This window comes from Gobio gobio, assembly GCF_949357685.1.
Source record: "Gobio gobio genome assembly, chromosome: 23".
NCBI lineage: Eukaryota > Metazoa > Chordata > Actinopteri > Cypriniformes > Gobionidae > Gobio > Gobio gobio.
Window position 1 is genome coordinate 38608813 of NC_137119.1, and position 22045 is coordinate 38630857.

The 22045-nt window shown below is 37.9% G+C and overlaps 1 protein-coding gene across 2 annotated transcripts in view; it reads left to right on the forward strand.

Moving 5' to 3' along the window:
• Positions 1-281: 281 nt before the first annotated feature.
• wdr90 (WD repeat domain 90) overlaps positions 282-22045 on the forward strand; it is a 32650-nt gene continuing 10886 nt past the window's right edge. Inside the window, exons 1-29 of one of the 2 annotated variants that reach the window (XM_079806686.1) lie at positions 282-528; positions 1162-1256; positions 1357-1533; positions 4483-4621; positions 4710-4880; positions 5021-5147; positions 5827-5894; positions 5977-6098; positions 6192-6407; positions 6594-6659; positions 9355-9423; positions 10157-10267; positions 11633-11778; positions 11859-11916; positions 12003-12121; positions 12314-12475; positions 12605-12735; positions 13910-14026; positions 14118-14353; positions 14489-14631; positions 15326-15456; positions 15586-15716; positions 15857-16018; positions 16960-17088; positions 17170-17300; positions 17403-17437; positions 20274-20396; positions 20466-20704; positions 21905-22007. In XM_079806686.1, the coding sequence (XP_079662812.1) occupies positions 516-528; positions 1162-1256; positions 1357-1533; positions 4483-4621; positions 4710-4880; positions 5021-5147; positions 5827-5894; positions 5977-6098; positions 6192-6407; positions 6594-6659; positions 9355-9423; positions 10157-10267; positions 11633-11778; positions 11859-11916; positions 12003-12121; positions 12314-12475; positions 12605-12735; positions 13910-14026; positions 14118-14353; positions 14489-14631; positions 15326-15456; positions 15586-15716; positions 15857-16018; positions 16960-17088; positions 17170-17300; positions 17403-17437; positions 20274-20396; positions 20466-20704; positions 21905-22007 (3670 nt within the window). In that variant the 5' untranslated portion in view covers positions 282-515. The remainder of the gene's footprint in view (positions 529-1161; positions 1257-1356; positions 1534-4482; positions 4622-4709; positions 4881-5020; positions 5148-5826; positions 5895-5976; positions 6099-6191; positions 6408-6593; positions 6660-9354; positions 9424-10156; positions 10268-11632; positions 11779-11858; positions 11917-12002; positions 12122-12313; positions 12476-12604; positions 12736-13909; positions 14027-14117; positions 14354-14488; positions 14632-15325; positions 15457-15585; positions 15717-15856; positions 16019-16959; positions 17089-17169; positions 17301-17402; positions 17438-20273; positions 20397-20465; positions 20705-21904; positions 22008-22045) is intronic. The other variant, XM_079806687.1, reaches the window with a different exon arrangement.

Consider the following 22045-nt stretch of genomic DNA (forward strand, 5'->3'; position numbering starts at 1 on the left):
GAAATTAAAGTAGAACTATTTACGTCTGGTATATCATAATAATAATGATCTCAAAATGATCTCATAAATGGATAATTTTAAATGATTTTTTTATTTATTTAGAAAATAATAATAAAATATATATATATATATTTTTTTTTACAAACATCGCCTTTAGATTTCTGTATATGTACATGAAATGTTACCATAACTGTTAAAACATGCTTATAAATAAAATAAAAATATATTTTATCTCCGCGATTCACAGTTTTAGGCTTGATGACGTAGGCTCACGTCATGCCGTTCGAACGCGTCGTGGCGGTCTCTGCGGCGCGAGCGGTTCATCAACAACAAAACACACTCGCAGACCTGCAAAACCCTCACAACATGTACAAAATCATACATTAATATCTGTACGAAGATGAACTACGGTGCAGGGGTGAATCAAACCTTTCTGGACATCTGATTTTTTTTGGTAGTTTGTGAGCTACAGTTCGTTAGCTGTCAACAGGTGAATGAGATCTGAGAAGTAAACAATGTCTTCCAAAGGTAAGATTACTTTACCTATTTATCACTTCACTGAGTAATATGGATCTGGACTGAGTTATTTATTCTTTAAAAGACGAAAGATACAGTATAGCACAATATACAGTACAGCAGAGCATGTCCAATGCAATATGATACAATTTAAAATATACCGTGCAATAAAGTGCACATTATATACCATATCAGGGTGTTTCAATCTTTTAGATACCATAACCACCCCATCCTGAAATGTAAAAGCCAGCTTTATTTACATGTGTAAATATCCAGTTTATATTATAAAATAAATAAAAAAGTCATTATAAATGTGTAAAATATATTAGAAACATATTTAGTTAAACATATTTTTTTTCTACTCACTGCATTACTGTACTGTTAGCTTTTTTTACTTTATTATTTATTTATTTAAACATTTATTTTAAGAAAAAGTATTTTACAATTGAATATAATTTTAACCAAATATTTTAATTATTTATTTTTTACACTGTTCTCTAAACTTTTCAATGGACCCCTAGCTCTCCCTTGCGGCCCCCAGTTTGAAAACTCCCAATGCTTTTAAATGTACAGCACACTTGCAGTGATGATTTTGTGTGTGTGTGTGTGTGTGTGTGTGTGTGTGTGTGTGTGTCTCTCCATCAGCTCTGTGGCAGCAGCCGTACGTAAACATCTTCAAACACATGAAGATAGAAGAATGGAAGAAAGTCAGCAAAGAGGGAGACGTCACCACATACATGGTAGGAGGTTTATTCCTTTCTCTTTGAACTATAATATAATGTTGTTGCTGCATAGGATTCTCATTAGCATTCAATATATGTTGTTTGTATGTATGTATAGGACAAGAAGCTGAAATGTTCTGTGTTCCGGATCCGTGGCTCCGTGCCGGCCAGTAACTACATCCTGCTTCCCAAAACCAGCAGCCAGTCTCTGGGTCTCACCGGCCGGTTCCTCTACCTGCTGTTCAGACCCAGCCCAAACAAACACTTCGTCGTGCACCTGGACATCACTGCTGAGGTGAAAAGTGTAGTTTTATATGCATAACTATTTAAAGGCACAATATGTTGTTTTTCGCAGATAGAGGTCGGCTATTCAAAACAAAGGCGTAGCTTGATGATGGCAGAGTCCTGCATGCGTCCGATTTTGTAAATCTGCACCTGCCCGTACCCGCAGTGCTTAAAACCGCATCCGACCCGTTTTCTGACAGCAGCACTAATTAAAATCCGCACCCGACTCGCTTAAAATAGAACCGACACCCGACCCGCATCCAAAATAAAATCAGTTTAGCATATCACATTATAGACACACTTACAAAAATATTTATTGCCAGCATACAGAAGTTATTACACAACCATTAAAGCTGCACTATGTAACTTTTCCGTCCACTAGAGGTCGTCTGCTCAAAACAAAGGCGTAGTTTGATGACGCCACGTTTGAGCGCAGAATCCCGGGACATGTGGTCTTCACCTCACAGACAGTGGGAAAGAATCGGGATAGGACTCGGGCAGAAATCATGTTCATGGATGCGATTATTAACATTACTGTAGTGTGAAGCAGAAGCAGGACCGAGTGTTGTGGAGCTGAGCAAGGCCACTAGAGCGATTGAAAAGCGGGACTGTTATTATGGCATAGTCGCCGGCGGGACTTTTATTATGACACGGTCGCCGAAGCCACTTCCTCTGTTCCAGTCATGAGTATGAAGTAACGCAACTCTTTATATCGTATTAGATACATCTGAGTGTGTTGAAAAGGAAGTTATAACGTTCTCTCTGCGGCTGCTTTGACACTTGTTCACACTGCAGTGAGAGTAAAGCGCTTCTGCGAAATAAAACCGGAATCCGAGGGTAACGCAGATATGACGCCATCGACAGGCGACGCCCTCACACGTCCCGGTTCCTTGGTTAAAATAGCAATTTCTCACGATTTACAAATAGTTGGAAACATTTGGGATATTCTAAGTACTCAACTGAACAAAATACAGTATATAACACTGGCCTAGTGGCTTACATAGTTCATCTTTAACACAAGGACAACTTCAGCCGAAGCTGTCAAAAGGCTACATCATGAAGAACATGGTTATGTGTCCTTATCATCTCTATGAGGCACTTTCAGTTCTGTCCCCTTTTGAAAAATACGGTTCGATAGAACTGCTTGTGCTTGGTTTGTTACCACAGTTATCTGCGTGCTTCCTCAGCAATGAAGTTCCACATTTGCGGCTATCCAATATAAAATCTTTTCTTCAACTCCTCGGGATCCATCTCGACGACTGCAGTGCAGGCAGATCGCGCGGGCGCGGGGGTGATTCTCCTGGGAGGGCGTGCGTGCACGGGCACAAATAAACGGATATGGATTTTAAATTGTTTTATCAACTTGAAATACAGGCAAGGAATATTTGTGTAGATGTGTTCCTAAAAATATGCCTATATTTTTTAGCAACACATCTACACGTTTGCACGTGACTGTTTTAAACCCGTGTTTAGACCTGTGATTCTCCCTTGTCCGACCCGCACACCGTATCCGACACAGTTAGGATGTTTTTCACCCGTTTCAGCAATATCCGTGCAGGACTCTGGATGACGGCGAGATTGAGCGCGGATTCATAGGAGATGCCGTCACAGCCGGTGGAAAAGAATTGGGACGGGACTCGGGCAGAAACAAACAGTTGCTCATCTGTCAAATAAAACATAATATATTAAAGTGTCTTTGGTGTTTCTCCAAAATAAAACCTGAAAACGAGGGTAACGCAGGTATGATGTGATTGATTGGAAATGCACGGACACGGTCCGTGTCCTGGTAAAAAGTCTTCTTTCTTGGAAGCATCTGGGATAATGTTAGTATACTAATCAACAGAATATATAACAATGTTCTAGTGGTTTTTGGATATTTTAATTCATAAATCTTACATATTGTGCCTTTAATGATACAGACTTTCATGTGCATCTCTGTCTATGCAGCTTAAAGGAACACTCCACTTTTTTTGAAAATAGGCAAATTTTTCAAGTCCCCTAGAGTTAAATAGTTGAGTTTTTTTGAATCCATTCAGGCGATCTTTGTATCTGGCGGTAGCACTTTTAGCATAGCTTAGCATACATCATTGATTCTGGCCAGGCCATTAGCATCTCATTCAAAAAATGACCAAAGACACTTTCAATATTTTTCCTATTTAAAACTTGACTCTTCTACAGTTACATCGTGTGCTAAGACCAACTGAAAATTAAAAGTTGCGATTTTCTACACCTATTTGGCTAGGAACTACTTTCTCATTCCTGCGTAATAGTCGCGGATCTTCGTGGCCGTACCATGGCTGCAGCGGCGCAATGATTCGTTGCTATTCTGTGAAACATGGTGGTAGTTACACCTTCGACTTACTATCACAGCCCTTTACAACACACAGAACCATGGCTAATCACAGGTAAATCCACAACACCATTTGTCGGCTGCAAGCCTGAAACTCTCTCTGCAACTACACAAACTTAGTGCCGGTCACATTGAAAGTTACCTAGCTGGGCTACTTTCAGGCGCTGTAATATCATTGCGCCGCTGCAGCCATGGTACGGCCGTGAAGATCCGCGACTATTACGCAGGAATGAGAAAGTAGCTCCTAGCCATATAGGTGTAGAAAATCGCAACTTTTCATTTTCAGTTGGTCTTAGCACACAATGTAACTGTAGAAGAGTCAAGTTTTAAATAGGACAAATATTGAAAGTGTCTTTGGTCATTTTTTGAATGAGATGCTAATGGACTGATCAGAATCAGTAATGTATGCTAAGCTATGCTAAAAGTGCTACCGCCAGATACAAAGATCGGCTGAATGAATTCAAAAAACGGTAAAACTCAACTATTTATCTCTAGGGGACTTGTAAAATGAGCCTATTTTCAAAAAAAGTGGAGTGTTCCTTTACGTTTTTATTAACAATAACAAAACTGTCCTGTTTATCACTTTTTGTTGCTTTGTTCATCATTCAGGAGGGTCAGGTGATCCGTGTGTCGTTCTCTAACATGTTCAAAGAGTTCAAGTCCACGGCGACATGGCTGCAGTTCCCGTTTCTGTGTGGAGCTGCACACGGTTCAGTGTATGAGAATACGGCCAGTACTGCTAAACAAGGTAGACATTCAGTGTTTTATTATCATCTCACACTTGTTATGCAGCAAGCGGTGTTTGTGATTACTGATTGATAACTTGTGCATTTCAGGTTTGGTAGGCCCAGCGCCGGCGAGCACACGGTGGACGTGTTTGACGATGGACCTACGTTTCGTGCTCTCGGTTTATCTGAACCGAACACACAGTCACCTTAAGAGCGTCAAGCTCGGTGCCAATATGTCCGTTAAAAACATCATCACCAGTGACCTGCTGTTTGACCCTGGTACGTTTTGACTTTGTTCCTGTTACAGTTGCAGATTGTGAATTGTGTAACATGCAATGTCAATCTTGTGAAGCATCTTTGAGCTCTGGAACGTGTAAATTAAATGTATTATTAATAAACAATTATCTTTTTTTTTGTAGGTCTGTCATTCTCTGAGTTCAGGCAGTCTGGTGTGATGTTGCCAGATGGCACTGCCCCGATGCCCAGAGAAATGTGTTTCCCTGTACCCAAAGGACAGAGCTGGCACCACTTATATGATTACATTAGGTGAGTACTACTAATTTGGGAATGCACATTTCCTGTTAAATGGACGCCTTCAGCTTACTTAAAGAAATTATAGTTCACACAAATGTTAATTTTTGGGTGAACTGTTCCTTTAATAACACTGTTGGAGGTCATGTGTCTACATGCAACACATTTCTGATTAAAATGTGGTCCATGGATGAGAATTTGGATTTTGTGGAATTGGGCAATCAGAATACTGATCGAAATATTGCCAAATTCTGGTTGATATCTGAGTATTGATGTGCATGTAAACATCAGTCAGTAATTGACACATTAATTTCATTGTTTCAGAATTTCTAATCTTGCGCCTAAACTCTGGAATTCCTTGTCTGTAGAGTTACAAAATGCAAATTCCTTGCACATTTTTAAATCCAGCTTAAAAACATTCTTGTTTAGGGAAGCGTTTATGTAATTTTATTTTACGTTGTTTTTAGTTGTATTATATTTTCTTTTTGTACTATTTATTTTTCATATATATATGTGTGTGTGTTTATGTATGTATATATATACATATTGTTATATTCTGTTGTGATTTTATGTTCTTATGTACAGCGCTTTGAGAAGTTGCCTTTAAAGGCGCTATATAAAATAAAGTTATTATTATTATTATTATTATTATTAATTTATTGCAAAAATAGTACGTCTTCTGTGTGATTGACAGATTTCCCTCAGATGGAGCGAAGTTACCATTTGATTCCATACAGAAAGGATCCAACAGTCCAGCTAAAAGTGAGTCATATGCATGTAAACGCTCACAATCGCATACGACATTGTACATTTTATCGGATTAAACCATTTGGTCACTCTGCAGAAGTCTCGACTGAAAAGAGCCCTCAAAGAGAAGAGAGTCGCATCGTAAGCCTCAGTAAACCTGTACAGGACCGAGTCTCCCTCATCCAGCAGATCACCACCCCCAAATCTAAAGGAGTGTTTGTGTGTAACCTTAAGTTGACCTTCATTCCAGTGCAACTATTGTTGATATATACAGGCCATAATGGCTTCTTTCTCCCTTTCTCTTCTGTGTAGAGCACTAAGCAGCGTTTAATGGTCCAGAAAACGCGTCTGCCTGAGCTGATTTATACACCCTGTGGAGGCTCAGAGAGCCCGGGGTCACCAGATCAAAGGTCGCAGGCAGGTGAAAAGGTCACAGTAGTGTGTTCTGATGATGCTGGAGTACACGTATATGCCCGTTGCGAGGATGACGTCTACACCCACATGACAGACAGTGAGGAGGAACTCACAGTAAGTACTGTAGATCCAATAAGAAAACAACTGGGTCTTACTTTGAGTCAACATTAAATTAAACATTATTCATAAATAATGTCCCTGTGCACTTTCCTCAGTGCATGTTATTGCAAATAAACAAATTGTGACGTTTGCTTTTTAAAAGCATAATGTGAATGAACCAATCTGAACGTTTCTTCTTAGGTCATTAATGCAGCATCACCTCGACCGGTCTCTCTCTCTTCTGACCAGCCAGTGAAGCAGCCACAGGTTAACCATGCATAAACACACTTATTTGTCCCCTGGACAACACCGACTTACACTTAAGCCCTATTCAGACGGGATTAGTTTTACAAGGGTAGATGATGTAATTTTACCACAGGACGTCTGTAATATTAATGGCCAATTTGCACAAGATAAGAAATCTCAGTAAAACTAATAAAAGTGGGAGGGGTAACTTGATTTACGCACCGCCGTCACCTCCCTGTCGCGGTGTTAATTTTGACTGCAAATTTTGATTTAGTTTTAGTCATAGTCTTTTGACTAAAATGGCATTTAGTTTTAGTCATATTTTAGTCACCTGAATTGTTTTAGTCTAGTTTTAGTCGACTAAATCTACAGTAGATTTAGTCTCCTAAAATCTAATGAGTTTAGTTAAATTGTAATACATTAAGCATTTAAGCATTACATAACCGACTGTCACTTGAACTGACATTTTGACATCATTTTGTTTTTGACATTAAAAATACACGAAAGAGAGCTCCAATTTACTTTTTTTGTCTGTTTTTTAAAAACAGCTATATAGTTTTTATAACTTTGTATTTCTGTTTTAGTCAGTAGGCCATATCAGGTTAAGCTAAAACTTAAAATAAATTAGTTTTTTGTTTTGTTTTTTAATTTCAGTTAACATTTATTTAATTTCAAGTAATGCCTTTTTTTTAAAATGGTTTTAGTTAACTATTATAACCCTGATACTTTATTGAATATGTATCAAATACTGGTCTTTCCTCCTGACTATAAATTAAATGGGAATGAAATTAAATACAGTTTATTGTGTAACCAAAAACGAATATATAATGCGTGACTTTTAATTATAAACAAGTTCGAAATACACCGGGAAATGTTTGCGCCTCTGTTGCAGAGATAAAATATGCATTGTTACAACCGTCTAAAACATATTACTATATAAACATCGTAAAGTAAACATTGTTTAGTAAACAAGTAAACAAATTTGAACTATAATAGGCATAAATGTGCGCTAATGTTCATTGATTGTGAGCCGCTCTGGAGCGCTGGATTGGGGATGCGTGAGCCTGTAGAAGCGCAACAGCTCCGTGTTTTCCAGCGGTGGTTAGATCAGCACGCTCAAATCAAATGTGCGCATCCGTTACACAGGACATCAGTTCTGACTGGATCTCTTCCCTAATCGTCCCTCCCTAACATTTTCGTCTCGTTTTTATATGTTGACGAAAATGACAGTTGATTTTTGTCATAGTTTTTGTCATCCAACACTAGTTTTTATTTAGTTATCGTCTCGTTTTCGTCAGTGAAAAAAGGTTGTTTGACGAAAATTATGACAAATTATTTGTCAACGAAATTAACACTGCCCTGTCGTCATGTGCGTATTAAGTTGATTCCTGATATCACGTGCGCAAACACATATAATCTATAAGTATATTAATTAAATTCTGATTGTATTCTGTTGGTAATAGGCACTAACCTAAAGCTAAAAGTACCTTTTTTTTTTTCAATCTGAATGGTAAGGAGAAAACACAGGTTATACGGTTTGCCACTGACTTGTCCCACCCAGGGTTTCCGCGGGGTCTTAAAAAGTCTAGAATTTCAAATTAAATTTTTAGGCCTTAAAAAGTCTTAAATTCCCTGAAGTATTCTGTTCGTGGTCTTAAATCATTTTAAACAGATCTTAATTTTCCTACGTCCATGTAACGTTACCTCTAATGCTCGTTGAAATCCTGCAGCCCTTTAGAATGTTTAAATAGTCCAAATATAATTTGCTGTAATACGACTACAAATGAGACCAATATGCAGCTTATATTGCAGCCAGTCAGCTTGAGTGTTATTGGAGTCTCTTTCAGATTGTACCACAGACACATAAAACAGCTAATAGTCCTCCAGTTTTTATTGTTTCTGCGATTACGAAATATAATGAAAAATCAACATGCATTTTTTGGAGATCCTGCATTATTTGAAAACCGAAATAAACAAGATTTATGTATTTCGTTTTTTATTATATTGCCATGTGTGGCTATTGTGCAATTAACATAATACATAATATGGTAAATGTGGTGTCCTAATTATGAAAAAAATGCAAATGCACCACAAAATCAGTAATTTTGATCTCAAAAATCAAAAAAAAGTTGCGAAATCCTGGTGGGATTGAGCTATGAGGAAGTGAAAGTTTATCGAATAATTTAATTAATTTACTTTGCAAGTACATTTGTGACTGCATTTCCTTTATAGGTCTTAAATTTCATTCATAATGGTCTTAAAAAGGTCTCAAAAAGTCTTAAATTTGACTTGGTGAAACCTGCAGAAACCCTGCCCACCGCCTAGAACACAACTGAAGGCTTTTTCAAGTGCCTCCAAACTTGAAAAACCACAGGAAACTACTTTTAAACAGGAAATGATGGAATATTTATAGCGGGTCTTTTCGCACAGGGTTAGTATTGCCTGAGGTAATTTTTCCGGACCTTTTTACAGAAGGTAAAAGTCGCCGTAATCTTTACTGACGTTGTCCGTGATGATTACAGAGAGGGCGCATTCGGACGGGACTAAAATCACTGAGAAGCTCTGGTAATAACTGCTTTACCCCACCTCTCCATCTGAAACTAATCCCGTACGAATAGGGCTTTACACAGAAGGTTTACATGATAAAGCCTGTGCATAGATCTACAGCTGTTTTTGTGTGCTATGGTCATTTGGAGGGTTTCTGTATACATTTCAGAAGTTGTATCCTGACCCCATTCTGAAGCTGGACAGAATAATTGGCTTCGGAGGAGCTACAATGAGATGTGTGAGTGATACACACACACACACACACACAAAACATTAGGGGTTACTGAATGAGCTATGCCACTGTACGTCCGACTGATTGCACCTTATCTTATACATTTACTGAATGAGCTCTGTGCTTTGTCCGAACTGCTTGCACTTTAATTATGTGTTTCAATTTAACCCTGTTTTATTTCTAGCTTTTAATTATTATTTTTTCTTTATTTTTATTTCCTTTTAATTCCTATTATAACTGTTTTACTATATATATTTTTTTATTTTATTTTGTCATCTATGACTATTTTAACTTCTGTGTAAAGCACTTTGAATTGCCACTGTGTGTGAAATGTGCTATACAAATAAACTTGCCTTGCCTTGCCTAAAAGTGCATCATCTTGCAGTAAAATTCAATGCATTAATTACAGAATTTAATAATTGATTATAATTACTTTAGTAATAACCCAGTGTTCTAGTAGATTTGTTCTGGCCTGAATAAATCTACTAGAACACTCTGCAATGACCTAGATAACTGAGAGTCTTCACAGACATATCCAAAGTACACTTCTTGACTCTGTGAATGTGAAACTAAGGGACTGTGTACATTTTCCATTGTGTTACATTTGTGTCGTCTTCATATTTTTAAAAAGAGTCGTCGTACCAAAATTATTACATTGATTTTATGATGCATTGCTTCAATCGCATGAATATCATATGGTATACTTAGTGTGCTTTCTTTCATATTGTCCCTTTCTCAGGCTGTATGGAGCTCTGATGGGGAGGAAGTTGTGTATCCCTGTCATGCCATAATCATCAGTATGACTGTTTCCTCCGGACAACAGAGATTCTTCATCGGACACACTGACAAGGTCTTTCTCACTCAAATATTTACCATGGTTTAGTAGTGTTATGCATGATGTGAAGTAAAAAATAAATGATAATGATAAAAGACACCTATGATTAATAGTTTTTTTCCTTGTGTGGCCATCGGCCATTTCTGACCGGAGAATTTTACATTTTGAATTGTTAAAAAACACTTTCTTTGGAATGGTACGAAAATTGATGACTTTTATGACACTTGGAATGTGAACACACCAAAAAATTGAGGGCATGAGTCAAACAGGCTAAGAGGGGGTAAAATAAAATGGTCTTTGGTCAAAAATGACCGACCATAGGAAATGAATTGGAAATTGACAAAAATACGAAAATACTGAGAATTTTTGTGTTCACAATCTACAAATCGGCCACAATACTGAAATAAAGTACACAGCAGTGAAGGGATGACACTATAAAACATCAAGAATGTGATATAGAAATATCCACACACACACACACACACACACACAAACACACACACACACACACACACACACACACACACACACACACACACACACCTATGAACCTATGATTGTGTTTAACACAGAGCAAAGTTTTGAGAATATGTGAAATCTATTCAATAATTCAGTCATAATTCAGAAAAAAACTCACAGCAGTGAAGGGGTGACACTCTAAAACATCAAGACTGTGAAATAAACACACCCATTCCCACACACACACACACACACACACACACACACACACACACACACACACACACACACACCTATGAACCACTGTGTCTGTAACACAGAGCAAAGTTTTGAGGGTATGTGAAATCAATTCAATAATTGATCATCAATTCAATATTAATTATTGCATAAATATTATTTAGTACCACAAAACCCTCTCAAAATGCTAAATAAAAAAGAAAATATATTATTGAACAAAAATTTATTAGAATGATTTTATTGAAAAAATAAGAAGTTACATTTTAGGGGTCCGGTCACTTATGACCATTAAGACCACCAGTGTGACTCCCAAGTAAAGACTGCACAGTAAAAAAAAATCTATTAAATTCTTTAAAATATGTATAAATTATTATTAATAATAATACATAATATTAGATTTGATTATACATGATATTATAAAGTAATATTAATAATTCTTTTTTTAATTAATATTATTTAAAAAATATATTACTATGCTAAGCAATGTAGCAACTTGCCACATTAGTATACAGTCTAACTGATGGTCACTGTTGTTTTGTGTGTTGTTTATTGTATAACATGGTTAATGCAATCCATATTTAGAATTAGTTTTACAATAACAGTGATACTTTTATCATGCATGTAAGCTACAGTTAGGTTAGCTGGCCTTGAGCTTCCTGTTGATGTGTGCCTGTTGTTTGTCAGGTCTCAGCTCTGGCGTTAAATGCCAGTTCTACTGTGTTGGCATCAGCTCAGACGGGCACGAACAGTCTGATTCGTCTCTGGAGCTACAGCGGAGGAGTGTGTCAAACCATTATTCCTACACACACACATGCTCTGAATCTGCTCAGGTACACCCAACACACACATACAACACAATACAATGCTGGCTGGATTTCTCAGGGTCCATCAGGTGATGTTGTTGTTTTAGTTTCTCTCAGAGTGGAGGAGTGCTGTGTGGCGTTGGGAAAGACAGTCACAACAAAACTGTGAGTGTTTTGCATGTGAAGAACTAGATTTTTTTGTGGGTGTATGTTGTGTATGTTTGATTGAATTACTTGATTTGCTTGTTTAGACGGTGATCCTTTGGAACACCCGGCGTGCGGCAGAAGGAAGTGTGGTTCCAGTCTTAGCTAAAGCACACACTGACGTGGACATCCAGATGATCAAGATAGCGTTCTTTGATGAAACACGGTGCGCAGTGCGCATACACACTTGTGTTGTAATTACAGCCGATCTAAACATGTTTGAGGTTTAGTGTGTAGCGGGATTTTGTTTTGATGCAAATGCATGTACAATATGATCAATATCATTACTAGCAATTCCACCTCAGTTTTTAATCATATAGGCAGATTATAAGTGTATATATTGTGTTTGTTTGTGCAGTATGGTGTCGTGTGGTGTAGGTAACGTGCGACTATGGCGTGTGCGTGGTGGTTCTCTACGCTCTTGTCCTGTGAATCTTGGACAGTATCACAATCTGGAGTTTACTGACCTGGGCTTTGAGCAGGGACACACTCAGGACCGTCCAGTCGATGACCGCACACTGTGGGTGCACAGAAAAATGATCAACAAACTATTTAAATAAGCATAATTACTGTAGTATACAGACCAGCTGACATTAATTATGTCATTTGATCTTGATCTCATCCTGAAGTGTTTTTTTGATTGGAGCAGGTTTGTCAGCAGTAGGAGTGGTCACATCCTGGAGATCGACTATGTTGCTGTGGCGATAAAAAACATCAGGAGGCTCCTCCCAGCTCAGGAAAGCCACACCCACCAAAGAGAAAAACAGACTTTTAGCACAGGTGAAAATCCATGTGTGTTATGCATAGACTGTAAAAAAAATATGGATGTAGTCTCCGGGACATCACCCGTAGGATTCTGATTTATCATACTGATCATAGAATCAGTTTTGAAGAGTAAAGTCGGGTCGAGCTGGCCGTTGCCATCTTGGCATCGCTTCAGAAAATGGGCCAAGAGGCGGGACGTGGGCGGAGCTGAAGTGGCGCTATGACTAACAGACAGCAGATAAATGGCTATCCACCTGTCACTCAAAGTGGCCACGCCCTTAATTATACAGAACTTTAAGGCTTTATATAATGTAAACGCATGAGTTATAAAAAAAACAACTCCCCCTCACAGTTGTCATAAAGGGCAAACTGATCTATATAGACCGAAACACAATTTGTACCAGCCTGTAAACATGTGTTTTTCTGCTGTAAAGTTGAGCATTTTAACATGGGGCTCAATGAGATTCTGCTCCTTCTGGAGCCTGTCCCTAGCGGCCAGTCGATGAATTGCAGTTTAAGTCACTTCCGTATTGGCTTCAAGAGAAACTGTGGGAGGTTGCCGCTTGGTGTTATAGCTCATATAATTCCTGATTACATCTCTACCTGTTTGTATGTGCAAAAAAGGCCTTAAAAACTTATTCTGTTCTGTCGGACGGGTCTCCTTAGACACCTCACCATTTGATTTGATTTGATTCAGAGAATTCAAAACGATTCTTAATTCATCCCAGTTCTTCAACAGTTAAAATGAAATCAAATTAAATCAAATAATTTAATTAAATTGGTGTATGGAATTTAATTATTGTTAATTGTAATTGATTAAAATATCAACTACAAAACGCACAATTAGAAGGCCGCTGGAGGATTGCTGCATGACTTGCAGAGGATTATCTTTTCTTTAAATATTTGTTAAAATTGAAAGAAAAGAAAAAAATGTATATATTATATTATTATTATTATTATTCTTGTTATTATTTGATTAGCAATTAATTTAATACAAAATGATCTGACTACTTTTATTTTATTTATTTGGATATTATGTTTATTATTTTTTTATTATTGAATATATTGACTGTATTATAAATGTGTTTTTATTTATTTATATATAATTTGTATATGTTTTATTTATTGTTTAATTAATTAATTAATTGTTTGTTTGAGTATATTGACTGTATTATAAATATGTTTTCAGGTGCTGGTATTGCGGTGAACAGCATCAGTGTGTGTGCTGAGTTCTGTGTGACCGGTTCAGAGGATGGATTCATGCGTCTGTGGCCTCTTGACTTCTCATCAGTTTTTTTAGAGGCGGGTCAGTACTCCCCTGTCAATCACTCTCACAACCAATTATCTTGCTTAGAACTGACTCTATGAATTACTGTGATTTTGGTGTGTGTGTGTAGAGCACGACGGTCCCGTCAGTTTGGTGTGTGTGTCCTCGGACGGCTCGAGAGTTCTAGCGGCCACGACTGCAGGGAATCTTGGGTACCTGGATGTTGGTAGCCGTGGTTATCGTACATTAATGAGGTCACACACAGGGAGTGTTTTGGGGTTCAGTGTGGATGGAGTTAGACGGCGTGTAACCACCGTGTCCAGAGACAGCACTGTACGGGTGTGGGACATGGACACCATGCAGCAGGTCATTTATGGGAATGTTTATCATTAAAGCATAGACGCATATATGCTTTTGCATACTGTTGGCTGTGCATACACACCAGACATGTGCTGATATTACCATTAAGTTAATATACTGGGCCTCTAATTTGTCTTGCAGCTCTATGATTTTGTCTCTGATGATGATGAAAGTCCCTGTTCAGTTGCGTTCCATCCCAGCATGCCTCTCTTCACCTGTGGATCGAGCTCTGGAACCGTCAGAGTGTTTGATATTCAAACGTCGAGCTTAATCGCCCAGCACAGGTACATACACACTCTCAAACATGCATTTGTCCTTACAAGAACTCTAGTCTGTGTAATTTCTGTATTTCTACTAATGATGCAAAGCTTTTATTTAGCAAGGATACAATAAATTGATCAACAGTGACAATAAAGACATTTATAATGTTACAAAACTGTACAAAATGTTATATAATTTCAAATAAATGCTGTTCTTTTGAACTTTCTATTCATAACAAATCCTGAATCCTCAAAACTATGAACAGTTTTTAACATTGATAATCATAAATGCTTCTTGAGCAGCAAATCATCATATTTGAATGATTTCTGAAGGATCATGTGACACTGAAGACTGGAGTAATGATGCTGAAAATTCAGCTTTGATCACAGGAATAAATTACATTTTACGATATATTCACATAGAAAACAGTTATTTTAAATTGTAATAATATTTCACAATATTACAGTTTTTACTGTATATTTGATTAAATAAATTCAGCCTTGGTTTGCATTAGAGACTCCTTTCAGAAACATTTAAAAATATTACCGACCCCAAACTTTTGAACTGTAGTGTATATTGTGTTAATATTATTATTCTAACTACATAAAGCACATGCATGTCATTCATATCCCTCTTAAATGTGTATTGATTTAATGTGTGTGTGTGTGTGTGTGTGTGTGTGTGTGTGTGTGTGTGTGTGTGTGTGTGTGTTTGCAGGCAGCACATTGGATCAGTTGAGTGTGTGATATATTCTCCCGATGGTCAATGTCTGTTTAGTGCTGGCTCTCTTGGATACTTGGTACTTTATAACTCTTCTCAAAATGACCATCATGTGGTCCGTGTTCTGGGTGAGTAAATGCTCTTTCAGCACAATATCACAGTTCCCCATCACGACATATTCTGATGACCTCAGCTTTCTGTATTTGTTTGTGGACTGTGTGGAAGTAGCATTCTGAATTATTCACATTTTTTCTAAGGTAATGTGGTTGCACGGGGTGTGAATCGGGGCCCGAATACTTTGGCCGTGAGCTCTGACAGCCGCTGTCTAGCGCTGGTCGGACCCACCGAATACATCGTCACAATTATGGAGGCACAGTCGCTTAATGAGGTACATCAAAACCATAATGTTGTCAGAGCTGTGATGCAGCGCATTTGGATCATAACTTCTGATCCCATTCTTTGAGTTGACAATTACAACAGCGTGACATACTGTACATATTAAATCGCATATGTTTCTGTGTGTCACAGTTACTTCGGGTTGATGTTAGCATTCTGGATGTTGAGAGCACAACACTGGACTCTGCCCTGAATGTGTGTTTCTCCCCTACGTCACTGTCACACCTGCTCGTCACCACCTCAGCCAATAAGATCCTCTGGATTGACACACACACAGGACAACTGCTAAGACAGGTGAAACACTGAAGGGCGAATACTTTCTGAGAACATTAAAGGGTTAGTTCACCCAAAAATGAAAATTCTGTCATTAATTACTTACCCTCATGTCGTTCGACACCCGTCAGACCTCCGTTCATCTTCGGAACACAAATGAAGATATTTTAGTTGAAAGCTGATGGCTGAGAAAGGCTTCAGATAGGCCTCCATTGGCATTCAGTACATTTACCCTCCCAAGACGCATAAAAGGCACTTAAAACGTCGTTAAAAAGTCAATAATTTTACGATGCGACGACAATAGTTTTTGTGCGCAAAAAAAAATCAAAATAACACCTTTATCCAACTTGTTCTTGTCTTCCGTGTGTGCCTCCACGACGCATGCGCGAGAATATGACGCAGATCCGCCGTTCGGACACATGACCCAGAAGCGATTTGTTTACAAGCAGAGGAAGACGCGCGTATCTAAGCTGTTGAATTCTACATTGATCGTGCTTTAGGTCTCGGCGTAGTTCTCAAAATCGGGCTAAAGTGTGCATTTCATGGATTCTCGAACCCCGGCGTCATATTCTCGCGCATGCGTCGTTGAGGCACACACGGAAGACAAGAAGAGGTTGAATAAAGTCGTTATTTTGATTTTTTTTTTGCGCACAAAAACTATTGTCGTCGCATCGTAAAATTATTGTAGAGTCACTGTGGTGAGATGGACTTTGTAACGACGTTTTAAGTGCCTTTTATCGGTCTTGGGAGTGTAAATGTACTGAATGCCAATGGAGGCCTATCTGAAGCCTTTCTCAGCCATCAGCTTTCAACAAAAATATCTTCATTTGTGTTCTGAAGATGAACGGAGGTCTTACGGGTGTCGAACGACATGAGGGTGAGTGATTAATGACAGAATTTTCATTTTTGGGTGAACTAACCCTTTAAGTATCACATTAGAATCATTATTAATGTAATTACAGGTGTCTGAGGTGCATAAGCATCCGTGTGTGTCTCTGGCTGTCAGTGAAGATGGCCGTTATTTGCTGACGGCCGGTCAGAACTCTCTGAAGGTGTGGGACTATAACATGAACCTGGATGTCAATTCACAGGTATGTTTGTTTGACCGCTGGATTTGGTGATGCAAAGAGTACAGACTTTGAATGAGATCAATGTGTTTGTTTCTCCTTCAGGTGTTCATTGGTCACTCTGAGCCCATCAGACAGGTGAGGTTCACGCCTGATCAGATGGGCGTGGTCACCGTAGGCGACGCCCTCTTCTTCTGGAACTTCCTGGCACCCCCACAAGAGATTTCACACTGCAGGTTAGACCTGTGTTTTCCATAAAACTGTACATTGTTTTAATCTCCTCTTTCTCCTCCTAGGATATTTTTTAAATTGTTGAAATCTTTCTCTCTTCCTACCAGGTCTCTAGCTATAGAGGTCTCCCCTCATAAATCAGGTACGATAAGCTTAATAATGACTTTGTCTCTTGTTATTGGAAGATTATTAAGTTTTAGGTCAGTCTTACAAATCAACCGAATTCAAATCCCCCCGAATTAAAAGAAAATAAATATGATAATTTGAAAAATGAAGTATGAAGAAAATTAAGCCTGTTTATACGACCTTACATTTTAACAATTAAGCACTTTCTAATTTGTCCCCTGTTAATTTCATCCTGTAATCGATCCTGAAGCATTTCACATTCTTCTAGTACCGTTCTTTGCAATTTTACTAAAAAAGTTAAGATATATTATGTTAGATTATATTTAATATATAATTTCAATATATTTAGACAGATTAAAGGGTTAGTCCACCCAAAAATTTAAATTAGCCTATGATTTACTCACCCTCAAGTCATCCTAGGTCTATAATGCATTCTTCTTTCAGATGAATAAAATCAGAGTTATATTAAAAATGTCCAAGCTTTATAATGGCAGTGAATGGTTGCTTCGTTTTTTTTTAAGTCCATAAAAGTGCATCTATCCATCATATAACTGCTCCACACAACTCCGGGGGGTTAATAAAGGCCTTCTAAGAAAAATATCCATAGCTTAAGGTCAAAATGCTTATTTTACGTCTTACGAGTGTAACTGTGTGCAATGTCTTCAGGCGTAGCGTAAGCATTTTGCGTAAGTTGAATGCAGAAGGCGATCCGCCGGAAGCTAGAAATTTTACTTTATAAAATAGTTTTAAATATGGATATTTTTTATACAAAAACGCATGGCTTCGCTTCAGAAGGCCTTTATTAAGCCCCCTGGAGCCTTGTGGAGCGGTTATATGATGGATAGATGCACTTTTTGGACTTCAAAAACGAAGCCACCATTCACTGCCAAGCTTGGAAGAGTCAGGACATTTTTAATATAACTCTGTTTTTATTCGTCTGAAAGAAGAATGTCATATACACCTAGGATGACTTGAGGGTGAGTAAATCATGGCTAATTTTCATGTTTGGGTGAACTAACCCTTTAAGATACGACTTCAGATGCAAAAGCTTCTAAATGCCACCTCCATCAAAAATGGGATAATGATATTGAGCGAATGCTCTCTGCACTTACTATACGTTCATCAAATACTTTTGCTTCAAACCCGCTAAATCCCAGCCTCAGCCCATTCAGAAAAAAGTTTGTTGGCAGAAACCTCTAGACGTCACTTCCCTTTATGAGTTCACAGAACCAATCAGAAGATGTGAATTGAATTATATGATTTCAAGATGAAGGATGACGTGCGTATGAGCCGGCTATCAATAGTCGAGCTGCAAGTTTTTATCCTGTTTAAAGGGTTAGTTCACACAAAAATGAAAATCTGTCATTAATATTTTACCCTCATGTCGTTGGACACTCGTAAGACCTCCGTTCATCTTCAGAACACAAATTAAGATATTTTAGTTGAAATCCGATGGCTCAGAAAGGCCTCCATTGGCACAATGGCACTTTACACTCTCAAGACCCATAAAAGGTACTAAAGACGTCGTTACAAAGTCCATCTCACTACAGTGGTTCTACAAGAACTTTATGGAGCGACGAGAATAGTTTTTGTGTGCAAAAAAACCCTAAATAACGACTTATGTAGTGATGACCGATTTCAAAACACGGCCTCATGAAGCTTCGAAGCGTTATGAATCAGTGAGTCGAATCATGATTCGGATCGTGTGCCAAACGGCCTTTCTGAGCCATCGGATTTCTACTAAAATATCTTCATTTCTGTTCTGAAGATGAACGGAGGTCTGACGGGTGTCGAACAACATGAGGGTAAGTATTTAATGACAGAATTTTCATTTTTGGGTGAACTAACCCTTCAAAGAGGTTTTTAACTAAACAAGATGGAGGAGTATGATGAAATGGATGAACCTGTGGTAGTTCAGTCACTGACACAAGAAAACGTTGTCAACCTCATAATTCTGCCCATTCTAAGGCTAAAGAAAATCGTTGCAATGACAGGATTTCGTGAGCAGCATGTAAACACAACAGTGTTTCGTGTGCTTCTATAACTAAAAGAAACGGACATAACCTACATCAAAGAACAGATCTATTCCACCCACGACAACCGTAAAGGTTTTTGCAAAAAAAGCACATGGACATGCAGCAAAAGACACTCAAATGTATTAAACACAGATGAACTGTGACATTTTTTAACACAAGGCATCTTAACTGATTAATAACCTTTACATTGCCATTAAAGTGACATTACTGAACCTAAACAATAAACATAGGAGCCTGATATAAATGCTCATTTAAAAGAAAAATGTCAGATGAACTTTTTGCATCTGAAGTCTTCATCTATATATTAGATACATTTGTAATAATCAGCATTTAATAGAACAATAAACAAGTCTTTAACCAAATATCTCTGAGTACAATAATATTGCCAGAAGAAAGGGCCCTATGCGCAAGAGGCAAGAACAAGAGTGAGTTATATATGAGATGTAGACGTAGCATTGTGGTTTTACCACCTCAGCAGCAAAAAGAGCCGAATAAGTATTTTCAGCATGTCTAAACCTTATGCAAATACAGCTGTACCTTAAGTCTGAGTAAGGTATCCAACTTCTGCGAAACGTAATATTAGACATACCACAAAATATAAACATGTACATTTTCTTAGTAGAGGTGAACTAAATGTCTGGCCTGAATAGAACATATGAATATGAGTATATGATATTAAAAGATAAAATGGACTTTATGTTTGAAAGAATTAATCGAAACAACCATAAAGGAAAAATTATAATCATAAGCATTAAAAGTGTTGTTTTCTTATACACCAATTTGTATGATGATCCTTAATGAGCTCCTATTGCTCAGCTCACAGTTGGGTGGAGCTAAATGCAGCTGAGCTGTCCAATGAGAGTCCTCGAGAGGCATTATTTCAGCCTTCTTCGCCACCTGTTGTGAATTTTCTTTCTAGTCAGAGGAAGGACAGTGAAGGTATGTGTTCATGAGCATTAGTTCTCATTCGTGTGTCAGTATTACATCTCAGACACTTTTCTTCTTTAGGTTTCCTGTGTGATTCTATAGCTGAACTGCAGCTCAGTCCCACTGCAGGCCACATTCACTCCCCTCCTCCTAAACACACCTCCTTTCTGAGAGTGACCGAATGGGTGAAGAATGAGGACACGCCCACACTCCCAGCCAATCAATCAAGGACGGAGAAAATACGAGACGGTCACATGGCAATCCGTCCAGACTGTTACAAACACTTCACTCCGCGTTTTAAGACTTCTGTGCTAGATCAGGTACATCAATTATTCATTAACAGGGCTCGACATTAAGCCTGTTCACATGCTTGTCCTTCGCCATTCAGTAAAATTTTTTTTATGTAAATATAATCTATTCTGAAGCAATATTCTCACCAGTGTTCAATCAGCTTTGACATATTTAAATATGCATATTTGTGATATTTTTACCTTTTTATAAAGGGCATTTTTCCATAATTGTATTAAATATAGGCTATGCTTCAGCTTTCATTTTATATTTTTAAATTTGATCTATAAATTAAATTAGAATAAGACACTATAGGGCTGTTACCAATCAATTTAAATAATTTACACTGAAAAATTACAACTGCATTAAATAATGTTATGAGATTATTTTAAATATTTTTGAATATACAAATAAGAAATGTTGGAAAAATGAAACTAAACCGCCAGTAGGTGGCAGCATGTGACCGTCTTAATGAGCGAGTCATTGAGTCGATTCGTTCAAACGGCTGATTCATTCAAGAATTAGGCGGTCGTTTACGAATAGGCCATTGAAACTTTGATTCAACCGATACATTCCAACACTGAATCATTCACTAACACACACTGTTGCTGTGAGATGCGTTACGTTTCTGTTGTTTGGAATTATTCTGGTGAAATAGAACAAAAACAGTCCATATTGCATCTAAAATGTAAGTGACTTAATGTTAATTAATTGTTTATGGAACTGGCGTATGAAATTAGCGTCATTTTCAGTCGTGATGGTATTCAGGAAAACAACACTCTTGTTAGTGTGATGTTGCTTAACTGTATCACATGTTATAAATATAAAAACGACACAATTTTAACCGTGTATGTTAACTGAGTTTCTTTGTTTGAGCGGCGTTCATTTGTTTTCGATTTTCTCCTCGAGAGACTGCGCGAGCCTCAAAAGCTCAACCTTGATAACGTCAGTTCGTTTTATATTATCCACTATCGATCTCCACTTACACTAACTGAATACAGAATCATTATTGCACTTTGGTGATTCCCTAGTTATTTTTTGTTTTGACATTTTACTCAGGATACTTGTCAGTCGGGCAAGTAAAATTCTTTTTCACTTGCCCCTTCAAAAAAAAACACTTGTCCCGGACAAGCGTTAATGTCGAGCCCTGATTAATATATTCATCTCAAAAGTCAATTATTAACGTAATTTTTACCACTTTCTTTTCTCCACAACAATCATTCACTTTTAAGACCGTAGTAGCTCCGCCCTCAGGACAGGCGGGGCTGAGTCTGAAGGCTGTGATTGGCTATAATGGCAATGGGCGTAATAATATGGCCTGGAATCCAGACACAGGTGAAGTATAAACTCTTTTATGGTGTCCATCACATAAA